Source organism: Arvicanthis niloticus, chromosome 11 (genome assembly GCF_011762505.2).
Source record: "Arvicanthis niloticus isolate mArvNil1 chromosome 11, mArvNil1.pat.X, whole genome shotgun sequence".
NCBI lineage: Eukaryota > Metazoa > Chordata > Mammalia > Rodentia > Muridae > Arvicanthis > Arvicanthis niloticus.
In genome coordinates, this window is record NC_047668.1 from 600,096 (window position 1) to 625,331 (window position 25,236).

Below are 25,236 nucleotides of genomic sequence, written 5' to 3' on the forward strand. Positions count from 1 at the left end.
CTGGATTTTGTTTACTTTTTAACCATGAACTTAATAAATCCAAAGGAAATACTTTATATGAAAATAAACATAAAGAGTTATTTGTTGTGTGTGTGGGAACTATAATTGTAAAATACTAGACTCAAGTGAAATGTTCACACATTGCAGAGGGGTTGCTTAAGATGGAATACAACTGCACAGTGTACCAGCAGTTGTCCTGAAAATACTCAGAAAATCATTCTAAACTGACAAAAGTGATTTCCATCCATTTCAATGAATGATGGCCCAAAGAACTAATAATATACCCTTCCATAAAATAGAAATGGCCTCAAAATAATTTTTTGGTGTATCTGTGCGATGAACGCAGTAGAAATAACCCAGGAGACAATGAGATGGGTTGCTGATGGGAGGTAGGTGGGACCAGGGTGATGAAAATGGCATGAGGGGTACCGATGTTTTCCAAGTGTAGTCTGTGTACATGCTCTCTTACAGTCATGACAGTTTCACATTCCCAAGATAAATAAGTAAACCAACCAGCATGTGGACAGAATTGTGTTTTAGTCCTTTGGCTACCATCAAGTACAAGATATGGAAGGAACTGCCAGGTGGTGGTGGCGCACGCCTTTAATCTCAGCACTTGGGAGGCAGAGGCAGGCGGATTTCTGAGTTCGAGGCCAGCCTGGTCTACAGAGTGAGTTCCAGGACAGCCAAGGCTATACAGAGAAACTCTGTCTCGAAAAACCAAAAAAAAAAAAAAAAAAAAAAAAAAGAAAAAAAGAAAAAAAAAAAAAAAACAAAACAACAAAAGTTCAACTGCAAGACTCCACTTAACATAAAAGTGAAGGTCAGTAGTAAAGTTCATCAGGCAAGACATCTGCTGCCAAGCCTGACAGCCTGCAGCAATCCTCAGTCTCACATGATAGAAGAAAAGAACCAACTCCAGCAACTTAGTCTCTGACCTCTATATATCCTCTCCTCCAAATAACAAATAAATGTAAAGATTAGTCAATAAAATAACAGTGAACTTAACACATCACTTGGGAGGATGAAAAATGAGGATTTCAAGTCCAAGGCAAATCTTGAATAAATGAACTCAGTGGCAAAGTGAACCACATAGTGAGTGACTAAATAAATAAATCAGGAACCACATATAGGAACTGTATTCTTTTGTTGCTCTTTAGTTAGCTTTGTATTGCTTAGCATCATGGGTTAGAAATTATGTATGTACTAGGATTAAAGAGATATAAAGCACATAATGAAAGAGATAGAGATAGTTACCTAAGGTGTAGAAGAAGGAGGATAGAATGAACTCTGAGACACTGAAGTATAATCTAAGAAATGACATAATAAAAACACAATATGAAATTTCAAGTAGCCAAAAGTTCTAAAATGTTTTGTATGTTCCAAGTGAACACATGTAAATGGCCAGTAGGACATCTTTAGTAGTTACAGAAATGCAAATCAAAACCAAATGTTACCATATCACATCTGTGGTGACAATGACCAAAAGAGACAACAGAAAGCACTGATGAGTATGTAGAGAAACTGACTCCTTCACACACTACAGGTAAAAACATAAAATGCTACAGCAGCATGGGAAAGAAGTCTGGTAGCTCCTTAAACTAACTATAGGATTGCTATGCAATTCAGCAATTCTCCTTCTAGGTATACATTCCAAAGAAATTACAATGGAAGTCCACACAGAAACTTGTCTACAAATGGTAGTGTTAGCAATACAGAAGAAACAGAAGCAACCTGTGGTGATTTGAATGAAAATGTCCCCACAGGCTCATAGAGAGTGGTATTATTTGAAAGAATTAGGACTTGTGGCCTTGTTGGAGTTCTTATAGCCTTATTGGTGAAACAGTGCCACTAGTTTGAACTTTGAGGTTTTAGAAGCTCAAGCCCGGCCAAGTGTCACTCTCTCTCTCTCCTTGGTGTCTGCCTATGCAGATGTAGAACGCTCAGCTACCTCTCCAGCACCATGTCTGCCTGCATGGTACTATGCTTCCCTCCATGATGATAATGGACTACACCTCTGAACCATAAGCCAGTCCCAATTAAATGTTTTCCTTATAAGAGTTATTGTGGTCATGGTGTCTCTTCACAGCAACCAAACCCAACTAAGAATATCTCAAATGCGAAATAACAAATGGGTAAACAAAGTGTGACATATCCTTACAATGAAATACTATGTAGTCAGAAGGAAAAAATAAATACTGATACATGCTACAACATGAATAAACTTTGAGGTAAAGTGCTTGCATCTCAAAAATCTTAAATTTAAACTGTTTTTTCCTTTGTATCCTCCATTAATTTTTCTTTTTTTGGTTTTTCGAGACAGGGTTTCTCTGTGTAGTCCTGGCTGTCCTGGAACTCACTCTGTAGACCAGGCTGGTCTTGAACTCAGAAATCCGCCTGCCTCTGCCTCCCAAGTGCTGGGATTAAAGGCGTGCGCCACCACCGCACGGCCTCCATTAATTTTTCTTTGTCCTTTTTCACATTCATTTTACCTCATCATAAATAAAGTCCTTCCTAACTTAGTTTTCCCATCACCAATACCCAAACCTGCTGCTTCCTTCTGTATTATATGAGTCTATAACAAGCAGTTTGAAGAGGTATTTGTATCCATTAGCATGCTTTTGCATGTATTTCAAAAAGGCTTAAAAACTCTCACATGAAATAGGTTGACCTTGGCGGATAACTGATCAATTCAACATATGGATTATATTAGTTAGGAAGTAAATTGGGCTGTGTAAAACAAATTCTAATGGCTTAAATAAAAAAATATTTCCCTCTAATGGAATAACATGAACATACAAGATGGTACCTTCAACAAGAAGAACAAGATTTGTATTTTCTTCCATTCTTTACTTGGGGCTTCTATCATGTGATTTAAGCTACCTACTCATCTAGCTTAAACACTATCACGTTCTAGAGGTTTCAGAGGAGAATTTTAGTATGTGGCCAAGAGACTGTTCTTGTTATAGTTTGATGAAGAATGTGGCTGCTTCTTGCCATTGTCCAAAGAATCTGACTAAGGCTAAGGTGAACATATTCAGATTAATTGCATTGACCAAGGAAGTCTCAGAAACATAGAGCATAGACTTTGTTCTCTGGTTAAGTCTCATGAAGAGCATTTTGAACAGGCATAGCAAACTTAGAAAGGAAAAATATAAAATATATGCCCCTTTAAATATTAAAGGGGCACCAGGAAATAGAATGGAAATGAATTCTATGTTCTAGGAGTTAGCTGATAAAGGGAGTAGGACTTTAGGACAAGATCCTACCCAGCTAAATTTAGATCCAGGCTTGGTGGTACACACCTTTAATCCCTGGAGATAAAGCCAAACAGATCTCTGAGTTCAAGGCCAGCCTGGGATAGAGGAAATTCTAGGTGAAGAAAAGCTTAAATCCAGGTGTGGCGGTACACAACTTTAATTGAAACATTGATCAAGCTGAAAGAGGAGGGCCAGGATGTTCCAGCCCCAACAAACAGCAGAACTCAGCAGTTTTTCCATTTGGCTCTGGCTTTAGAGTCCAGAATAGAAGGGACAACTGGGACAATTGATGGTCATTAGCTAGAGCTAAGAAATTAGCAGTGATTAAGAAGAGACCAGCATCACTGGAGGGAAATCTGGTGTTTTCTGAGAGCACAAAGAACCTGTGTTGGAGAGATAGCCAAGGTTATACCTTGTGCTGCAGTTGTACTATGTGTACGAGTCACCCAGGTGGTACTGGTTTTGAAGGCATAAAAGAGTCATGAAGAACAGCTGAGGCTTGGCACTGGCCACAGAAGGCCATTGGTGAAGGTGCAGCCCCAGTTTCAGTTGACAGCCCAGAACTGAAGAGGTCATGCAAAGGGTTTGGTCTTGGAACCATAAAGAGAGCCTATGAGTGGCTATTGATGAAGCCTAGTTGCGATGGAAAACCCCAGTGTATTGGAGATGCCAGTACCATGAGATGATCACCAAGAACAACAGCAGCAATGGAGTTGGATCAACCTGCACTTACAGCACTACAGAGAGCAGAGCTGAAGAAATGATGTCAGCCCTTTGGAGGAGCCCAGAAGTTCACGTGTGGATCCCAGACATTGAAACAAAAGCTGTAACACTGAAGTTGCCTTGGAGACCCCGAGATGTTTGAGATGCCAGAGCTGTGGGCTATCTGCTGAGGAAAGCTGCTCACAGGGAGTGGAACCAGCCTAGGAAAAGAAGTTTGTTGCAGTCAACAAAGATGAAAAAGGGGCTGAAGAGATGGCTAAGTGGCTAAGAGCACCATCTACTCTTCCAGAGGTCCTGAGTTCAATTCCTAGCCACCACATAGCAGCTTACAACCATCTGTAATGGGATCTGATGCCCTCTTCTGTGTGTCTGAAGACAGCAACAGTGTACTCACATACATAAAATAAATAAATCTTTAAAAAAAAAAAAAAGATGAAAAAGGAGTTGGAGATCTGAAGACCAATGACATCAGACATGGAGATGCAAACTTCAGAGTTTGCCCAGCTGGTTTCCTGTCTTTGGGGATTACAGTTAAGTGATTGGATGAATCTCAGAAGAGACTTTGAACTTTGGACTTTAAACATTGTTGAGACTGCTATAGATTGTGGGGACTTTGGAAGTTGGACTAAATGTACTTTGCATTATGCTATGTTTTGGTATGGCCCCCATAGACTCACATGTTTGAGTAAGTCCATGGGGGCCAGGGAGTGGAATGTGATTGTATATGCTTGGCCCTAGGAGTGGCACTATTAGGAAGTGTGGCCCTGTTGGGGTAGGTGTGTCACTGTAGGTGTGTATGGGCTTTAAGACCCTCATCCTAGCTACCTGGAAGCCAGTATTCTACTAGCAGCCTTCAGATGAAGATGTAGAACTCTTAACTCTACCTGCACCATGCCTGCCTGGATGCTGCCATGTTCCTGCCTTGCTGATAATGGATTGAACCTCTGAACCTGTTAAGCCAGCCCCAATTAAATGTTATCCTTATAAGAGTTGCCTTGTTCATGGTGTCTAGTTACAGCAGTAAAACTCTAAGACAGAGCTTTATGACAGGAAAAATAAACCACGTGCAATATGAATCTGTTTCTGTGGAGGCAAATTGCCTTTCCCATGAAAACAGAAAAGATCTAGTACAATTAAATTACCATCAGATGACTGGCTGATTTAGACAACAACATCAGACTTGAGCCTCTGCCATGGCCTCTGCCATACATAGGTTAAACACTCCACAATGGCAATAACTGAATTATACTTGGCAAACAGAAATCCATATTGTTGACTCTACTATTTAGCTTAAGTTCTTGTCACATGAGGCAACTAAGCAAGTAGTACAGTGACTGGGCAAAGAGACTGGCTAGTTTACGTCTACAGGGCATATCATCTTGAAGAATCACTTATCAGGGTAGATACCCTCAGGTCTGGGGTAGTATGGTTCACAAATATATTCACATTCTATGTATTTCTAATAACCCATCAACAATACCTTATCTACTGACATCCTTAATTTGAATCTCCTTTCCAAGTCACTGACAAACCTATTACCTACTATGCATACATCAATATTAATTCATAACTTGGGCCAACTTTCCTTCCTAATAAAAAGATCAATGAAATGTACTATTCAATATTGTGCCCACTAGAGAATTTTTCTTCATTGTCAACATTCCTCTTTGTGGAATAGGGCCACAAATCAGCAGTAAACTTCTTCACATTGGTGCTAACACAGAATAACAAATATTAATAAACAAGGCCTGTACATGTACTTCCTCTGCTAACTGACCCTGAGCCTGCATATGTAAGTAGAAGAAAGGAGGTATGGGGTGCCGACAGAATCAAAGATGCCATGGAAGTTTGTTAGAAATCTACCTGTTCTTCCAGATCATGCCAAGCTTTTCAAGTATGTACTGTTCCATTCAACAACGGAATTCTGCTGTCTGCACTTATAGATCAGTAAACTAGAGAACACACAGTTCCTAAAGACTAGTTTTTGTCACATTGTCACTTAGCATCCCATAGTCTGGTGTCAAATATGTGCCAATGCCTGGTAGCAAGCCAAGAGTTGGCTTTCAGTAGTATAGACATCACAGATAGAGCATGGTCATCTTCCAAAATCCTAGGTAGGGCCCCTAGTGCTATGATTCTCATTTTGGGGTTACAAGAGACTTTGTATAATATTTGTGTTTGCCATCAGGTCTGCTGAGTCTTAAAACCCAAGTATAAAGACATAGCATGGGACTTCAGCCATGTTATTTGTTCAAAGTCCCATGACAACTGATAGTCATGCGGTATGAGAGAAAGGATCAAAGAGCAGTGAATGTAGTACATTGTCTTCAGAATTCAAATAGGAGAGCTAAGCATATCCACTCATCCTCTGAGATGGATAAAATTCAATAAGGTGCTAGTACCACATGGATTTATGTTTCATCCTCTGGTACAAGGATAATTTGGTTTTGTTTTAAGGAATGAGTTAAAATACTTTGCCCAGTGTGGTCCCAAACTCCTAGGCTGATGGATGTCCTATCTTAAGTCCCTAATATCCATCACTATATGCATGAGATCACATCTACATGAATAGTCTTTCTAAAGTATATAGGCTGGTAGCTACTTCCTGCTCCCCAGTCCTATTTCTATAATGAAATCAAAATAATAGACTGCCATGATGTTCTTCTTGATAGCAAGGAAACAAAGGTCAGTCTAGAATTATACTGTGTTACTGCACTGAAAAGCCTATCACAGCCTCAGGAAGGCAAATGCTTCAGATTATCCTTGTTCACAGGAACTGGAAAAGCTACATTTTGGGCTTAAGTCAGCAGCTGAGCTCAGGCTACCAAGCTTAAGTTTACTGGCCCTAGTTAAGGTCCTAGATGCAGTATTACAAATTAATTGGCTTAAACATTTCATTCATATTCTCTCTCTCTCTCTCTCTCTCTCTCTCTCTCTCTCTCTGTGTGTGTGTGTGTGTGTGTGTGTGTGTGTGTGTGTGTGGTTTACACATGTATGCACATGTACAAGTAAGCTTCCCTATATGTGCTCACTTTAGTGTGTGCATGTAGAGGCCAGGAACTGACAATGTCTTCCTCAATTGTTTCTCTACCTTTTTATTTCTTTGAGGCAAGGTTTCTCCCTGAATCCGACTCACTGTTTCAGCTAAAATGGCTGGCCAGAAAGTCAATAATGTCCTCTTATTTCTGCATTTCCAGTGCAGGAGCTACAGGTGATACCACCATGCTTGGCTTTCAAATGGGTGCTGGGGACCTGAACTAAGGGTGTCACACTTGCTCAGCAAGTTCTTTATCTATAGAGGTATTTCCATGAAACTATTGTATTTTTTATGTAATTCACAAACATATCCAAGCTAATTTGTCTATTTGGGATGGTTTGAATGTGTCCACCAAAGTTCATATGTTGGAAACTTAATCCCTATTGTAACCATGTCAAAACATGGCCCCTTTAAGGGATGATTAGGCCATGAAGGCTGGGCCCTATTACATTCTTTAATGAAGGTTTTCCTTCATCTAACTATTTCACATTAGCAAGTTCTTGTCCTGTTGCCTTTTTCCTAAGTGATAATATAACCAAAATGTCAATATCAGACGCAAGCATCTTGATATTGAACTGTCTAACCTTCAGAACTGAGAGATATGAATTTGCAGTCTGTGGTGTTATAACAACATAAAATGGATATGTAAGGCCCCCAAGCCTCAGGAATTCGCAGCCACCCATTAACTCACAAGACACCGAACTTGATGCAATCAGCAAGAGGTATATTTCAATCAGTATACTGAGGTCAAGACCCATGACCCACACAGGGGCAGTGGGGTCTGACCCCGAGGCTTTGGAGACAGAGAGAATTTAAAGCCAAAAACTACAACTCGGGGGGAGGGGGGAACCACAACCCAGGGGGAGTAAAGGAGGGCTATTGGAGAGCACCTGTGGAAAATCCCAGCCCATTATTCAGTTTGTGACAGGGTACAAGGAACAGGCTATTCTCTAAGAGCCTATACATAATCAGCTATCTATCTTGTGGTCAGCCAAGTTCCTGAAATACAGAGCTCACGACCAAATTGACCTGCACTCTTGGTTCTGTTTAGTCTGCTAGGAGGTTTTGAAAATTTTTAACCCTTTCAGATTAAGACACCACTGAACCTCTGTCTCTCAGATTTAATTTTTTTTTTTGAATGTGTATTTTGCCTGCATGTATGGTGACTGCAATGGTCACAAGTGAGTGTTGGGTCCTCTGAAACTGGAGGTAGATATAGTCAGTCATCATGGGTCCTCTGAAAGAGAAGCAAGTGTCCTTATCCTCTGACCTATTCCTCCAGCCCCATCTCTCAGACTTTTAACAATTGGACTAATGTCTTTCAGGTCTTTAACAGTTAAACTAATCTTCTGTGTGATAAGGTTTAACTTGATTTTCTCCTGTAGGCACCAGGGTCACACTAGGCCTATCAGTCCCCCAGTTTCACATCTCTTCATTGACATTCACATGCCTCTTTTGAGTTTCCTCTGTGCAGTGTGCCCATTCTCACATACATTTTGGAACTGGGAAAACAGCCCCAGCATTTATCTTTACTTCTAGACCTCTCTTGAACAACACCCTAGCCAGGAATCCATCCGACTTCCATCAGTGTCTACTGAGATCACTGGAATGCTGGTGTGTGACAACAATGCTGCAGGGAATTCTGTGCAGGCCATTATCCTCTAGACAGTCTGAGAATTTCACATTTCCTCAATTCATATTCATTCTGGTGAAAGGTCACAGGCCTCTTTGGAAATTGCTACAGGTAAGGGACAATCATTAAATTTAACTATAGGCAGCATCCTTCCTCAAAGAAACCTGCCTCCCACTCCTTATTTAAGGAATTCCAGGTTTAAGAACTGGCTTACCACCAGATGTTACATAATGTTTTGCATCTCTATCATACTATAACAGATTCTAATTCCTTTTCTGCTCACCATTCCTAGAATTATCCCACTCACATTTATCAAGTAGCTATTCGGGCTGGAGAGACAGCTCAGTGGTTAAGAGCATTAACTGCACTTGCAGAGGTCCTGAGTTCAATTCCCAGCAACCACATGGTGGCTCACAACCATCTGTAATGGGATGCAATCCCTCTTCTAGTGAGTCTGAAGGAAGCAACAGTGTACTCACATACATAAAATAAATAAATCTTTTTAAAAATAAGTAACTATGGGTAGCTACTTAAGTAGTCTATGGTTTCATTTATTCCATCAATCTGAGGATCAATAGGCCACCATCCCAAACTCTTGTAGTCAAAATACCTTAAATATTACTTCTTCTTGAGGGTTATCAACTATACCTATAGTTAGTAACTGTACTCAGCATGTGTTTGATAGTTATGTCTTCTGGCCTCTGCAAGAATCTCCCTGTGTTACTGTGGCAACATGATGTGCAACCTACTGAGGACAATTACCAGTGGAGTTGGAAAGGATCTCTCTGTTCTTCACTCAATGTCTTGGTTGGATAAATTCTACAGGCCCTTCTGGAGGAGGTGTGCACAGAGTATAACTGTGCAGGATGAACACAGTAGAGCATATGTCAGTCTTCTTTCCATTACTGTGAAAAAACACTTGAAAGAAACCACTTAAAACTTAACATGTAGAGGTTCTAAGCTGTTGTCAACAGGCCCCATAGTTTCTGGTTGTGTGCTGAGGGAAGCAATTATGGCCGAAGAGCCTGCTGAAGCAAAGCTGCTCCTTTCAAAGCAGCCAGGAAGGAAAGAGAAACAGAGTAGGGGGTAGCACAAAAATATCCTTCAAAGGAATGTCCCCAGTGACCTGTTTCCAACATACCCAAACGTTCATTCAGATTTTGACACTCTCAATGAACCAAGCCATCACTTAGGTCAGAGTCCTCATAAACCAATCACTAATGACTAGATCTACCAGCTATGAATAAAACCTTCCATACCTCAGCATGTGGAAATACACTTTATATCTAAAACAAAGTCCAACATTTCCATCTTCCTGAACCTAGAGTCTTTATATGAGGGAAATTCTGGCACTTCCATATAGAGACTGTAAGCCATTGTAGTGGTTTGATTGAAAATGGCCCCTATAGGTCCATATATGTTACCACTTTGTCCCAATTAGTCAAACTGTTTGGGAAGGATTAGGAGGTATGGCCCTGTTGGAGAAGGTATGTCACTGGGTATGGGCTTTGATGTTTCAAATGACTCATATGATTCTTTCTGCCTGATCAAGATGTGATCTCTTAGCTGTTCCTTCATGCCACCATCATGGATGCTAGCCTTCTAAAAATGTACGCCAAATTAAATCCCTTATATAACTTTCCTTAGACATGTCATTTTAGAATAGAAAATTTTAAAATGTAAGACTGCCATTATTATGTACTAGCTTCAAGTAACCCATGTGGAAGGGCAGATGCTCAAGTCAACACACATCTCAATTCTAGGGAAGTATTTGCCAAGATTCTATAGCATCTTCAAGTTTATGAACTCTTTCATCCAAGCCCAGGCTATAACTTCTCTATCTGGGTTATGCTGAAAATCCAACTCATATTCTATCCAACTTCTATTCTTACTCCTACCTGTTCAAATGACCCAAGTCCCAACACAGGACCCCAGACCATCCCCTTCAGTGCCTGTACCTTAGCTTAACAGAGATCTTGGAATTATTCAGTTTACAGTGTGTAGCCCATGTAGTTCTACAAGTCTTGCCTCTGCCTCCCAAGTGCAGGAATTAAAGGCTACACAAAACATAAAAAATTCCATGGCCTTGATTTTTGTTGTCATTTAGTCTTGGCTAAAATTAAATCTGACTGTAGAGATTACCAATCAGAACTAGCACTTAGTGAGGAAGATTAAAAGAGGTGGGGAAAGCATAGCAAACCCACAGGAAACCACTATAGTTTGTTATATGGAAAAGAGCAAAAAGCTGGAAAATAGGGCTGGTGAGGCCACACAGCCTATATGGGCTGCTGCCTCCACCTAACAGCCTGAGTTTGATCTACGTACTGGAAAGTCAGAGCCAATTCCCACAGCTGTCCTTCAAGACACACACACACACACACACACACACACACAAACACACACACACACACCTGTATACACACCATAGTATTAGCACTGGCCCCCCAGCAAGAAATAAACTTTATCAAAATTAAATTTTTTTGGTTTTTAGAGAAAATTAAATTTTTAAAAGCTGAAAGACATTTACTTGTTAAGTATTATTGTGTGTGTGTATATATATGTGTATATATATATAATGTTTTGAATGAAATATCTATTAAGTCATGTTTTTTCTTATTCCATATCTTGTCTTTATAAAACTGAGCAATTTTAAGAGTTCTTTCAATGTTAGCTATACTGACTTACTATTATATAACTTATAACCTTGAAATTATATGCTTAATTGTTTAAGATACAAATTAAGCCTACTCACAGTTTATAAGTAAATTGAATTTGAATTTCTTTACCGCTTACATCACTGATCTTGTTAAAATTAACTTAGCTAGTTCTGAAAAAAAATCTTTAAAATTCCTTTGAAGTTAGTGTAAAGCAAATGTCTTCCTGTTTGCATCATCTGTGGCACAAGGGAAATGATGACTGTAGCAGACACTGGTTTCCACCACCACACAGACTCCTGTCTTTCCAGGCTATCCATTCTTTGGTTGATGGTCAAGAGCATATGGAGCTGCCATTACTGGCAACATAAATTATCTTCACTTGTGACCTCGAACTTTTTATTACCTAATTCATTTCAAAGAGTATGTTTTTACAATAATACACTTGGAGGGTTGTCAGAAGATATTTATCTTTGTCTCAAACTGGGTCCTCAGGTTTCCACTTGGTGAAGGCAAACAAGGGAAACTTCTCTGAGGTCTTAGCATCAGGAAAAGATATGCCTCTCTTCATCAATTTGTTTATCTTTCTCTCAAACACAAGCAAACAAACAAAGAAAACCCACTCTCAAATTTCCTTTGGTCTTTTTTTTTTTTTTTTTTTTTTTTTTTTTTTGATTGCATTGTTCTGGTTTCCTGCTTCCCCCCTTTCAAATCTTATGCAGTTTCCTCTCACTTATTTTTATCTTGTGTAAAAATAAGTATTTTGTGTGAGCTGCCTCAAACTCTCTACGGGATAATGCAGGTATAAATAAGAACAAATACATCTCACACTAGAGAAAGGATCAGTGTTTCCTTTTTGACTCTGAACTTGGAAGGCTGCTCTCCCCTGACACAACACCCACCCTCCAAGTTGACTTGACTATCCTGGGGCCAGTGTGGTGCAGGACCCTCAACCCATGACTGTTCCACAATGGCCTTAGTCGCAGAGTGGGTAAGGGTGGGTTTGACTACATGACCAACATAAATCCATGACAGTAAACAAGTACTAAGATACCAATAGAACAGTTGAAGAGATTTTGAGTCATCGAAGCCAAAAATATGTGCCCACCAAAACAAGTGCCAAGAAGCTTTGAAAGAAGGAACTGTTCTTCAACCATTTTTTTCAATGCAGCACACACACAGGCTTTGTCCTTGGAGCATGTAAGTCTGGGCTTACTTATGTTCCCTAAATAAGTGTTCTTTGTGTGTGGAATACAAGAAAATGCATATATTCTCTGTTCTATTAAGGTGTTGATTTAATTTCTTCATTTATTAGCTATAAGAAGTGTATTTCTCAAAACAGAATTAGATTGTTCTGTTGTAATCTTTTCTAGTTTTTCCAATTTTTCTTAAATTTTTATTTAATTTTGTGTTTTGCCTGCATGTATGCCTATGCACCATATGCATATCTGGTGCCTATACAGGCCAGAGAGGGCATCGGACCTCCCCCCAGCCCACTCTGGATCCCTACTTGGAGTTAACAACAGACAGCTGTGAGCTGCCATGCAGGTGCTGGGAATCAACCCAGGTCCTCTGAGGAGCAGCCAGTGTTGTTAACCACTGAGCCATCTTTCCAGTCCTTAGCTGTTTTTTCTACTGAAAATCTCTGCAGGACTCTAGAAATAACTTTATCAGAATACATAAAATTGGTAACTTCATTTCTACCTTAAGAACAAGAGTAGAACTCAATTTACAAAACAGGCCGAAACATTAACCAAATCACTTCTCACAACTCCTGCCCAGTATTTTGTACATTGTTAGGCCTCTTATATTTTAAAGCCTCTTACATTTTATAATCCTCTTTACAATGCAGTAAATGGCTTACAAACACTTCTCGGGTGTCAAATGCAAAACCTATCCTCTTCCAGCTACAGATAAGGACACTGAGATGTTGCCAAGTATGCCTTGTCCCAGATCACCTACTTTGGAAGTGTTGGGACCAGAATCAGACAAAGGTCCTAGCTTTGCTTTAGAAGCTCCAGAACTCCTTGTCTGATTAACGTTGCAATATTGCGGTGATCCCCAGAGACCACAGGAACTTCGTAGGAATTGGGGTTTTCAAAAAATGGCCCAGGAAACCCCGGTGAAAGACTGGTTATGCAAGTGTGCGGTCCAGCCTCAGAACTGGTACCACCGGGAACAGTGTGTAAAACAGGACGGTGCAGTCGGGCGTGCCGGCGTTTGGTTAACCCGGCACTCCCCCACCTCCTGCCCAGGCAGCCTCAGTTTACCTGGACCAAATGGAAGTAGGAGGCAGCGCTCCCGAGGCTTGCGCACAGGCCCTCCTCCTCTAGTCCTGCCGGCAACTGGAGGAATCCTGGCCGTTCCTGGGCGGGTCAGACGCCGCACAGACGCCGCACAAACGCCTAAGGCGTCCCGCAAGCAGCTGGGAGGCGGGGCGCAGCGGCGGCGAGGGTGTCGTGCACTCGGCGGGCCTCAGGGCGGCACTCTGGGCCCGCGGCCTGCGCTCTCGGGCGGGCCAGGCTCTATCCGCGCCGGCCGCGAACGTGTCTCCCGGTGACGCAGTCGCGGGTGGAGAACGTGGTGCGGCGGCGACTGTGCGCACGGCAGTCTCGGAGAAGACGCGGGTCTCCGCAGCGCTCGGCAAGGAACCGACGGCCTCTCGGATACGGCCGGCGCGGGGCCTGGCGGGGCGGAGGAGGCCCGGAGGCTGCCGGGGTCGCGCCCCGTGACGCCCCCGCGCTCGCTCTCGCCGGTGCAGGCGCAGCTGCGAGCCGAGGCTCCATGTTGGGAAACGCCGCGCGCCCTCGTTAGCGGGATACGGGTGCCGCGGGCAGAGCCCCGGGCTGGGCGCAGCGAAGATGGAGGCCCCACTGAGGCCTGCCGCCGACATCCTGAGGCGGAACCCGCAGCACGACTACGAGTTGGTGCAGAGGGTCGGCAGCGGCACGTACGGGGACGTTTACAAGGTGAGGCCCCGGCCCGGCCTGCGAGCGTGGGGCGCCCCCGGGATGTGCCGGACCACTGCGTCCGGCCAGGAAGCGGCCCGGACCCCGCGGCACCGTTCCGAGCACCCCGGGTTCCCCATCTGTTCTACTGCTACCGACCGGCAGACTTAACCGCACCTTACAAACCACGGCTAAGCTTTTTTGTGGTTTTAAGGCGTATTTATGGTATTGAAGTTACTCTGAAGATTGTTCTGGTGTGAATGTGGGGGGGAAAATGCTTCGCGGAAGGCAGTAGATAGGAAAGAATATTGTAAATCTAGACATTTGCATTCTAAATTATTGTTATGAGTAAACTTGACTTTAAAAATCTCTGTGGAACCGGGCTCTAAATTGTGAACTGTAAGTAATCTGGTTCTGGAGTAAAAGGATTTGTGTGTAAACATGACGCCTGTAGGAAGATGTCTTTGGGGACCCGTGAGATGGCTCAGGATGTAAAGGCCCTTAGAGCCAAGCCTTAGGACCCCAGAAAGGTCCCCGGATTCTCCCTGGTGGAATCAAGTTGTCTCCTGACCTCCACACGGATCCCCTCCCCCCCCCCGTACCCCCCTACTCACTCACACATATACACATTCACACAAACCCAGTAAAGAAACAAAGTGTAATTAAATTTAAACAAATTTAGAGAAAGACGTTTTTCACCTGGCAGAAGTTTAAGCATTTGTATTTGGTTGATAATAATGAATATAACTTACGGGGTTTTCCTACTCCAGAATTCTTCTCTTTGGGATTTATAGTATTCCATAATCATGAGTGGTAATTGCTGCTATCCTTTTTACTGGTCTCTTATATTAAGACAAATAATAATAAATTTGTAATCTGCCGTTACAAAAACAAAAACAAAAAAAACCCCATGCCATAGCAAAGCAAACCAATTTCTTAAGTCAGCTAAGTTTTTGAAGGGTTCAGAGGAAAAGACTGTCCAATATTCCCTTATGGCTTTTGTTCTTTGTTCCAAAGGGGCAGAGTTAGTGCAATTGCTTATGGGTATTAAGAAAAGTTTATTTTCCTTTTGTAACAGCTTGATATTTTGACCTATATATCAGTATGTTCCAAACAGCAGTCTGCATAAAGCCCTAATGGCCCTGTTTCATGAGGCCCTGTTTCAATTGACTCCACTGAGGTATGTTGACTTGCACAGGTACTATGCTAAGAAAACATCTCTTTTCTCTGCTTGTTTTTGAGTAATTTTCTGCTAGTAGTAGTACCTTGGGGTGTTTGATTCTGAGGTGAGGGCTCTGGGTAGGCTTTTTACCCCTTAAGATCAGGCACTTGGGCCCAACCAGACACTGTTCTAGAAACCGAGCTGTGCAACAGTAAGCAAAGTCCTGACTGACTCTGGCCTTGAGTACCTTTGATGCAAATGCACAGTTATAATGGAATCCCCTTCTTTTTGTAAAATTAGTGGTAGTTAGCACAAACTTGTTTATTTGCTCATTACCCATTTCAGGAAATGCTTACTCTTTAAAGAAACAGAAACTCCTGTTTGCTTTCTTGGTCCCATTTTAAGTCATCTTTGTCTTATGATTCACTGTAAGTTAGACCAGTTCCATTCCGTTCGTGTTAATTATACAATACTCTAAATTCTAGTTCTTGCTCCACCCGACCCCCTTTCTCCCCTACTACACAGAAAACTTAAAGGGAGCATTTCCCCCACAAGGATCCTGCCAAGACCTCCACATTTTTCTTTACAGAATAACGACCTGAGCAGCTCTCTGGAAGGATTGCATCCTTCCCTAGGAAAGCAGTGTTTACATTAAAAGGACAGCTGACTGCCTCCTCCTTACCCAGCTGCTTCCTGGTCCTGCTGCTCACTTCTACAACTCCACAATCAGAGGCTAAATGCTTCCCACTCCACCTCGCCCTCCCGCCTTTCACAATCAAGCTCACAGTATTATGTGTATTCCTTGAGGGCTAGGCCAGCCTCTGAGTGCCATGCAGCCTTCAGACATTGGTGTGCCTTTTTTCTGCTTGGTGTGTTCTAATTACCTGGGACCACCTCCCTCCCTCCTCCTCCACCTGTTGCTGTCCTTGCTGTCCAGGAAAACATTACTCAGTTGTAGTAAGCCCCAGCCCCTCACCCTGACCTCTGACCTCACCCACCACCCTCCCTCTCCCTTCTGCTCTAACCACACTGGCCTGCAGACTTTCCTTAAACAACAATAAGCATCTTCGAACTTTGGAGTCTTTGTTTTTGCTACTTCCTCTGTTCAGTATCTTTTCCCCAGACAGTGAGTGTCTTGCTTCCTTCCCTTTAGACATACCTAACTATCACTATACTTATGCTGTCTAGCCCAGTGTTTCACTTATTTTTTTTTTACTGGTCTGTTTTGACCAATAGTATAAATCCTCACAAGGACAGGGATTTTACACCCACCCATCCCCATTTTGTTGTATCTTAACACCTAAAATTAGGCAGGATACGGAGTAAAGGATCTAAGAGGGTGACAGAGGGCTCTAGGTGATTCTGTCACCTAGTTATCTGAGCACTTAACTTTGACATCACAACAGTGCTGGTATTTAATTCTCTGTGTATTCCCGCACCCTTTTGTTTTGTTTTAACGATAGCTGCATGTCTGTTTTTATTACAAATTTCAATAACTTGAGTTCTCTGGGAAAACATTTCTGAAAAGCTGTTTCATAGTGTATTTATTATCAGTGATCTAAGTCCTGTGGAATTTTGTGAGTTTATACTTACTCCTTAACATGCCTAGAACATGAAACTTTGGAATTTTTTTTTTAAACCGGATTGATTGTATTTTTAAGAAACTGAAAATCCTGGGGCACTTCAGAAGTGTTTTTCATCTGTGATGCAAACTAGTAAACTAATTAGTGAGAAATAATTTCATCTCTTCATCTCTTACGAATCCCAGTTTGTCTTTATGCCTGAGCTATATTATGAAGTAGTAATTTAAAAGTACCCTGGCTTTGAGATTCTTTGTAGTTTTTACACTCTGTGAACACACAGGTCCCCTGAGAACCTCCATTCTTTCCCAAGAGGTGCAGACTCCATCTTAAATGGCTGTTCTCTGCTTGAAAGGAGAGGAACGTTAAGATGTGGGTAAATGGAGGAAATCTTTGAGAGTAGAGCAGGAGATGGTGGAGGGGAGAAGAATGTGGTGGGTGATGGATGAAGGGCTAAGTCCCAGCTAGGCAGATCCTGTTTGTAAGATTTAACACTTGCTAAAGGAAGGGAAAATCTGGATAAAGTGTCTCCCCCACCTCCTGTCCACAGAGCAGCTTGGAGTCATTACCATGGTTCACAGCAGCAGCATGAGAACCTCTGCCATTTTATACCAAAATTGCTTCCAGGCTAGTGTCCAGAGAATTCTAAGATCCCTTCACCTTTCATTGGGTGTAAATCTAGAGTAAGGGACCCATGTACTTCCTTTAAACTCTTTTCAACTCTTCGATTGATTATCCAAAAGTGACATGTTTCGTTCCAGGGCAACATCCTACAACTGTATTATAGCAAACAGACCAATGCCTATGAAATATTTGTTTAGTGATATTAGTGGTAGTAAATTGCCCAGATGTAATAAATATGCTAATAATATAGTTTTTTCAGGCCTTTTACTAAATGTTTTTAATTGAATCTGTTTCTGAAATGACTTACATTGTTTTATGATGCCAGTCATGATGACGTGCTACAGTGACCAACAGTTTCTTTAAAATTACTGTTTTTTAAAGGATCCATTGAATGAATCTCCAAGTTTCACATTAGTTATTTCCAATTTTTAAGATTCTTTTGCCATTGTAAATGGCATAATTTGCATAGAAAGCTTTGTCATATACATAGTCTTACCATTTCCGCGAGTTCTTCTGGAAGCTAGATGAGTCAGATCTGCTGTAATGAATCCCTCTTTTATTCATGGCATCCTTTCTCTCCCCCAAGCCAATAGTCAGAATTCTGGAATGGTTTTAGGCACTTTGAAATATATGCTAATATCAAATGGTAAAGAAACAGCTTAGTACATAGTAATAGTGAGTGCTGACTCTGTGCTGGGGTCTAGAGCTACAGGCCTGAAACAGAAAGTACACTGTCAAAGAGGAGCATGGAATCCAGACAGGAAAACAGACTTGGTAAGTGCCATAAAGTATATGAAAGAAATACTCAACTCTGTCTCTGTTAAGGGATGGGGTCTGGGTATCACTGGAGAAGAGTAACCAAAGAAGAGACAGGAACTAGAATTGTTTTTTTCTAGTATGAGCAAGCATCTAGGGACCTAGGGACTGGCACTGCCAAAAAGCCTTAATGAGTCTTAAAGGGTATGCATCTTCCTTCCAGGTCCCTTGCAATAAGAAGAGCGGGTAATTGAGGTCAGGAAAAACCAAGATGGCAGATCTTGTTGGGATGAAGAAATGTGTAGTTTTTTTTTCTTTAGTCTAAAGTATTTTAGGAGGAAGGTTTCATTGGTGTAAGGGTAAATAATACAGAATGGTTGAACCATGGAGACCATTACTGAATAATCTGGATGAGAGTTTGTGTAAGTTTGGATACTGGTGTAGGAGACCAAAGAGAGATGAATTTGAGTTCAGATTTATAAGATTTTTAAAAAAAAATGCCCATGGTCTGAAAGACAAGGTGATTATGGCATTGGGTGTGTTTGTTTTTCTTAGGTGACATTTTTTTTTTTGTGCTGTTAACAGGAAATACAAATTTTGTGGGGTGTGAATTTTGTGTTCAGGTTTGTTTGCCCTTCAGACATTTCATAAGTGACTGTGTCACTTAGGTAAGAGGAAATTTGACTTCAGTCTTGGGAGCTCTGAACTGGGGATTCAGGTTTAGGAGTCATCATCAGTGCATGGGAGACTACACGTGACATGGAATGAGGTCAGCAGGAAGCTTTCACTCAGAAAGTTTTGAGGAGTGCTGAGGGGACTGTAGTCTTAGAGAGGTAGCAGAAGAAAACTGTACCCTGGTCCTGTCAGAAGGAAGGGCTGAGGAGGTTCTTTGCATAGAAGTCTTGAGACCTGCTCTTTCCCATCTCCTGCTGTTGTATGCTCTGATTGTAATGAGGAAACATGAATGGTCTTCCAGTAATAATAAAATAACAATTTTACTTACTAAATTATTTTATTAATAGTTTTTTATGAAATTAGTGTTATTATTAATAAAACTACATGAAAACAGTGACCTTAGGTGAACCACTGTATCAGGTAGTCTAGCATTGTGCCAATACACAGTATCTGCTCAATAAGTAGATCTTGAAAAAGAAAGCAATGTCCTGGAAAGTCACAGATTTGTTAAGCATGGAGGTGTGGGACTGTTAAGATGGCTCAGCAAGTAAAGGCTTTTGCTGCCAAGCCTGACGCCCTGAGTTTGATTCCCTAGCACCCACGTGGTACAAGGCTAAAGCCAACTCCTCCAGTGAGTACCAGCCCATTTTCCTTGTTGGGATGGTTAGGGTGAGGTGCACTGACTGATGAAGAACCATGATGGAGAACTGGGAGATCGAAGTGAAGGGTGTCTGCTTAGGACCTCTTATGGGGCAGACACTGCCCTTGGATATCAACTGATCACAGTGTGTAAAGACTGCTACCTTTGTGCGACATGGTATTCTAGCATGCAGGAGAGAGGCAATACATGTGCACTGTGCTGGAAAGATTACAGGTGAGCAAGAAGTAACTAAACAGGTTCAGATCTAGAATGCCATGTGGGATGCAGGAGGCAGGTCAAGGAGTTAACAGGGATTGTTGGGGTAAGCCTCATTGAGGTTAGATTTGAGCAAAGCCTTGGAAATGAGGGAGTTAACCAGGTGCTCATCTGAGTAGTTAGAGGAATGGGAGGTACCTGTCTGTTTTAGCAAATCCCCAGAACCTGTTTCCATAGCTAAACTGCAAGCTCAGAGGCAGGCACTAAAACCAAGACAAAAATTGCCATACGACTTTTGGGAGAAGAACTACAAGTTATTGTAATTATTATAAGTATTTAATGTAATTAAATAGTTCACCAGTTACATGACCAAATCTTGTGATACTCTTTAAAGCCTGATTTTGTGAGCAAGGATATGTCACTGTCTTCTTTGTCTTGCTCTGTGAGTATTGTCTAGTCATTAAATCTTAATAAAGCCTGTCAAGAGTCCTAATGGCCTCAGACCTGAAGTTAAGAGAGAATGGTTTTGACAGGGGTGTGATTAAAGTTTGTCCTGGGACACTGGCATTAGAGAGACTGTAATTTCACACTAGAGTTTGCAGAGCGAGTAACTTGTAAGTAAGGCTAACAGTAAAAGAAGAAGGAATGTGTTTCAAAAATCTTATCATAAATTACATTTTTTGTTAAGCAGTGATACCTTGCTGAAAGCTTTTAAAATAGGTTACGTTAAATAGGATATTACTATGAAAATAAATTATGTTTTGTTGAGATGAAGTGTTATACCTGTTTACTATTTATAAGTCACCTAGTGAAGATCTTACTTAGTATTTGTTTTTCTTACAGTTCAGAAATAGTATGTTTTAAGACTGCCTGAAAAGAAAACATGGACCCAATGATGGGTGTGAGACTCTGAACCATAGCTGAGAGCAAATGATTTCAAAACGTCTTTCTACTTGCATAGAAATGTGAAAGTTATGGAAGAAATCTTTCACCGTAGACAAGACACATGTGAGGTGGTTATGGTCCTATCTCGGAGAACAAGCTCTGAGCTCCGATGTCATCACGTCTTGCACAGACCCTATTACCCTGTTCACTTTCTTAGGGAAGCATTTTTACTTTGATTATTTCCAGTGATTTTAATGAAGATACACAGGATAGAATACAAATTAACTAGGTTTTTGTTGTTGTTGTTGTTGTTGTTTTCAGTTTTGCTTTCAAAAATTAGAAAGTTTCACTTCTAAACTTTAAGTTGTGGTTTTGGACCAAGAACACAGGAAAAGAAAGACGAAGCCTGTTAAAAGTGATACTTGTGTTTTGGGCTTGCTTAGCAATATGAGAACTTCCTTCCCCAAGACCAGGGAAACCAGAGCAAGCACTTTCTCGTGCGTTGGACCATTTTTAGTGTTGGTGCACGTGGAGTACTTTGTGTAGACTTTTGCGTCCTGATTTTGCAAGGTCCGAGTTAAGTTAGAGAAATCGGGCGGCCTTTGAAAAGGGCAAGAATGTAAAGCTAGTGTAGCTCCCTGTCTTGAATATCATTATCTCCTTGGGAGACTGTCTGATGGCCAGGTCTGTCCTCACAGGTGTTTGAGCACATGAATCATACTAACCCCCACCTTCCAACATTTTATAAAAGTAAAATCGGATTAAAATGACTAAGAGTGACTAATGTTTGCATAACCTTACTATACATTCTCACAGTAATCCTATAAAGGAGGTGGAACAGATGTATTTTCATCCGTATTTCACTCAAAAAGAAACTTGTGTCTGCCTTGTTTGTAGATTGAAACTATCAGGACTTGAATCTGGATCTCCTAGTCTCCCAATTCCTGCTTGTTTTCTTTATCCCAGGCCTTCTATAAACTGCATCTTTCAGTTCACCAATTAACCTTTAAGTAAGTACACAGCCCTTCCTTCACACACTGCCTGGTGCATAAGCTCTCTACACATTTCAGTGAGGCTTGGCAGGCTTGTTCCTCTGCTGAGGGCTGGAGGGTTTTATGGACTAATGTTTGATTGTGCACATAAGCACCAGTTTGCAGAGGCACTTGCCTCCTCCTGATTACTTTGTGGTCATCTCATTCTCATGCTTTCCAGTCTCAGCTCAGGCTCAGTTCTTTACTCTCTCAACCAAGGTTGCTGCTCCCCACCCAACTGAGGAGACTCCTTCCTGCCCTGCTGCCTTTTGCCCTCCGAGCTTTGGAACTTTGGATTTATGGTTACTGTTACTGACTAGGTTGGCAGTGGGATTATAAATTAAACAAAACACAAAGCATTTTAGACAAACAAAATCTTTATTCTGCATCAAAGAGTACTTGTTTGTCTCTAATGAAAATAGGATCGCCTGAGCAGACTTCCAGTGTGAGCTTGTGAACCAGAGGCCTGTCCTCACCCATACATGGGTAATTTTTAACATTTGAGACAGGTCTTACTCTATAGCTTGGTTGACCTCAAACTCATAGTCCTCCTGCCTCCACTTTCTGAATTGTAGGATCACAACTGTGTATTGCATGCCCTGTGTGCATTAATACATTGTAAAACAAACAACTTGTAATGACTGACTAATAACTGTCTAGCTTGTGGCAGAGCTGCCTGGGCCGCTTGGGGTTATTTCTGCAGTGATGCTAGTTCACGGGTGGGACTCACAGTCTCACCTTGCCCTTCTTTTCGAGACCTGTGGATTAGCTGCTTTCTCTTTACCATCTTTTTTTTTTTTTTTTTTTTTTAATTAAGTACTATAGGTTCATTTTAGAAAACTATGATACAGGAAGAAATGAAAATAGCCTTGCGCCAGGCAGTGGTGGCGCATGCCTTTAATCCCAGCACTTGGGAGGCAGAGGCAGGCGGATTTCTGAGTTCAAGGCCAGCCTGGTCTACAGAGTGAGTTCAGGACTACACAGAGAAACCCTGTCTTGGAAAACCAAAAAAAAAGAGAGAGAGAGAGAGAGAGAGAGAGAGAGAGAGAGAGAGAGAAAGAGAGAGAAAATATCTTTGTGTTTTCTCTACCAGTAGGAAGATGTTGTTACATACTAAAAACGTTCTTATTAAGGACATAGGTCTTAATTGGGTCAATTTGACACAGCCTAGCAGTTACGTATCAGATACACCACATATCAGATATTTACATTATGATTTGTAACAGTAACAAAACAGTAGTTACAGTTATGAAGTAACAAATAATTTTATGGTTGAGGGTCATCACAACATGAACTGTATTAAAGGGTTACAGCTTTAGGAAGGGAGAGAACCACTGGTCTAGAGTTATCTGAGTGAGTCTCAATTGGGGGATTGCTTACATCAGATTGGCCTGTGGACATGTCTGTGGGACATTTTCTTAATTGTTAATTGTTGTAGAATAGTTCAGCCCACTGTGAGCAGCCCTACCCCTAGTCAGATCCTGGGATGTATAAGAAACAAAGCTATGTGGATGGAGGCCAGGTAACAGGCAGTAAGCATTGCTTCTCCATAGTTTCTCCTTCACTTCTCCCTCGAGCTCCTGCTTAGACTTCTTCCAATGATGGATTGTAACCTGACTGTAAACCAAATGATTCTTTTCCTTCCCAAATTGTTTGGTTAGAATATTTAATCACAGTCACAAAGAGCAAACAAGAAGAAAGAGGCATAGATGGCAGTCTAGACATTTGTAGTCATTAAAATACAGGTTTATATAGACATATTTGGAATGTTTCTTAAATAGTATGCCCAATTTTTAGTTTCAGTAAATACACATTTACTTTCTTATATTATTTATTTGGTTGTACATTTTTTCTTGTTCCTCTCTCTCTCTCTCTCTCTCTCTCTCTCTCTCTCTCTCTCTCTGTGTGTGTGTGTGTGTGTGTGTGTGTGTGTGTGTGTAAGATAGAGCATCCTGGTGTAGCCCATATTAGTCCTGAACTCCCAATTCTAAAGTCTCTCAAGTGGTGAGATTAAAGGCAAAAACCATCATACCATGCTACCTGCTAGGGTTTTCTTTCCCTATAGAAATGTGTGTGTGTTTTATTTTTTACATTTATGTGTACATGCCAGGCACCAAAAGAAGCCAAGAGAGGGAGTCAGATCCCTTAGAGCTGGACTTACAGACAGATGTGAGCTGTTATGTAGGTGCTGGGAACCAAACCTGGGTTCTCTGCTAGATTAGAAAATGAACTTAAATCCTCACGTCTGGCCTTCCTGCTAGTTTATAATCCACTATATAGTTCCTTGATATAAACAAAGTTCTGGTTAGTATCCACAGATCCTTTTTATGGGTCCTCAGTTATTTCAGTACATTTTTAGAATCAGATTTTTTTTTTAAGTTGTTTTAAAGTTTTAGTGAATTTTGACCAGGTAGTCTCCAAAACAGTTGGACCCATCAGCAGTGACTTAAAAGTCCATATCATTCCTATTTTAAAAGTTAAGCTCTTTTAGCCAGCAAGATTCTCATTAGGTAAAAATACTTGCCATCAGCCTGAGTTCAGTCCTCAGCACCCAAGTGTTTGAAGGAGAGGGTCAACTTCAAAGATTGTCACAGGACCATATGTATGCTCCTGTGCACACTAACTTAAGAAGTTGTTTTGAAGTTATTAGATGATCTTCTGAAGCAAGTTGCCTGTTAACAAACTTGGTTTGTATTGGAAAGGAGTTAGAAGTCTTTGGAGACACATAGATGTTCTAGCAGACTGAGGAGAAGGCTTTAGTTGACTGGAGATAAAAATCATGTCCTCTGGATTTGTGCTCGATGGGGTCCCAGTGCTGCGAGAGGCAACTCTCATCCATAAGAACTGTCTCCAGGTGAGGACCACTTGTTTTCTCTCCAGCGGAGTCTCACAGTCTCTCTAGAAATTTATCAGCAGAGGCACAACAGACTCTGGTATTCTTGGAGGCTTTTTATCTCACAATGCTTTTTCTCCCCCCACCCCCCACCCCGACCCAATACTAAACAGGTCTTTTCTTTGTTGTTATGGCTCCTGATTTTGTGTTTTTAGGAGATTTCTGTGTGTACCAATGTGTATGTCTCTGCATCTGTATATGTTTCTTGGGCTTTTTCTTTGGCTCTTTGCTTTTCTGTTCCTTTGGTTTTTCCTATTTAGGTTTGTCCTTTTTAATCTTATTATTTTTCTTTCTTTCTTTTAGACACTTGAGGCCAGAAAGGATGTCGGTTTGGGGAGGTGGAGAGAATCTGGGAAGAGTTGGAAGGGGCAGTCATAATCAGTATAGTATATGGAAAAAAATGTTTTCAATTAAAAATTTTTTGAAAAAGAAAAAAAAAAGCGTGTGCTCAGATTTTGGCTAGAGAATCTGAGTTTGTCTGCCTAATAATGGAAAAGCCCTGCAAGTACAGACCTCTCC

At 41.3% G+C, this 25,236-nt stretch overlaps 2 protein-coding genes across 3 annotated transcripts in view; one reads left to right on the forward strand and one right to left on the reverse strand.

Annotated features, from left to right (window-relative positions):
- Atl1 (atlastin GTPase 1) overlaps positions 1-13,905 on the reverse strand; it is a 76,021-nt gene extending 62,116 nt beyond the window's left edge. The window contains exon 1 of one of the 2 annotated variants that reach the window (XM_034514004.2): positions 13,578-13,890. The gene's annotated coding sequence lies outside the window, so the exon portion shown is untranslated. Of the gene's footprint in view, positions 1-13,577 lie in introns of both variants that reach the window. The other variant, XM_034514005.2, reaches the window with a different exon arrangement.
- A 113-nt stretch (positions 13,906-14,018) lies between these two features.
- The window catches only part of Map4k5 (mitogen-activated protein kinase kinase kinase kinase 5), a 92,442-nt gene continuing 81,224 nt past the window's right edge, over positions 14,019-25,236 (forward strand). The window contains exon 1 of the mRNA XM_034514003.2: positions 14,019-14,276. Within this exon, the coding sequence (XP_034369894.1) occupies positions 14,169-14,276 (108 nt within the window). The 5' untranslated portion in view covers positions 14,019-14,168. The remainder of the gene's footprint in view (positions 14,277-25,236) is intronic.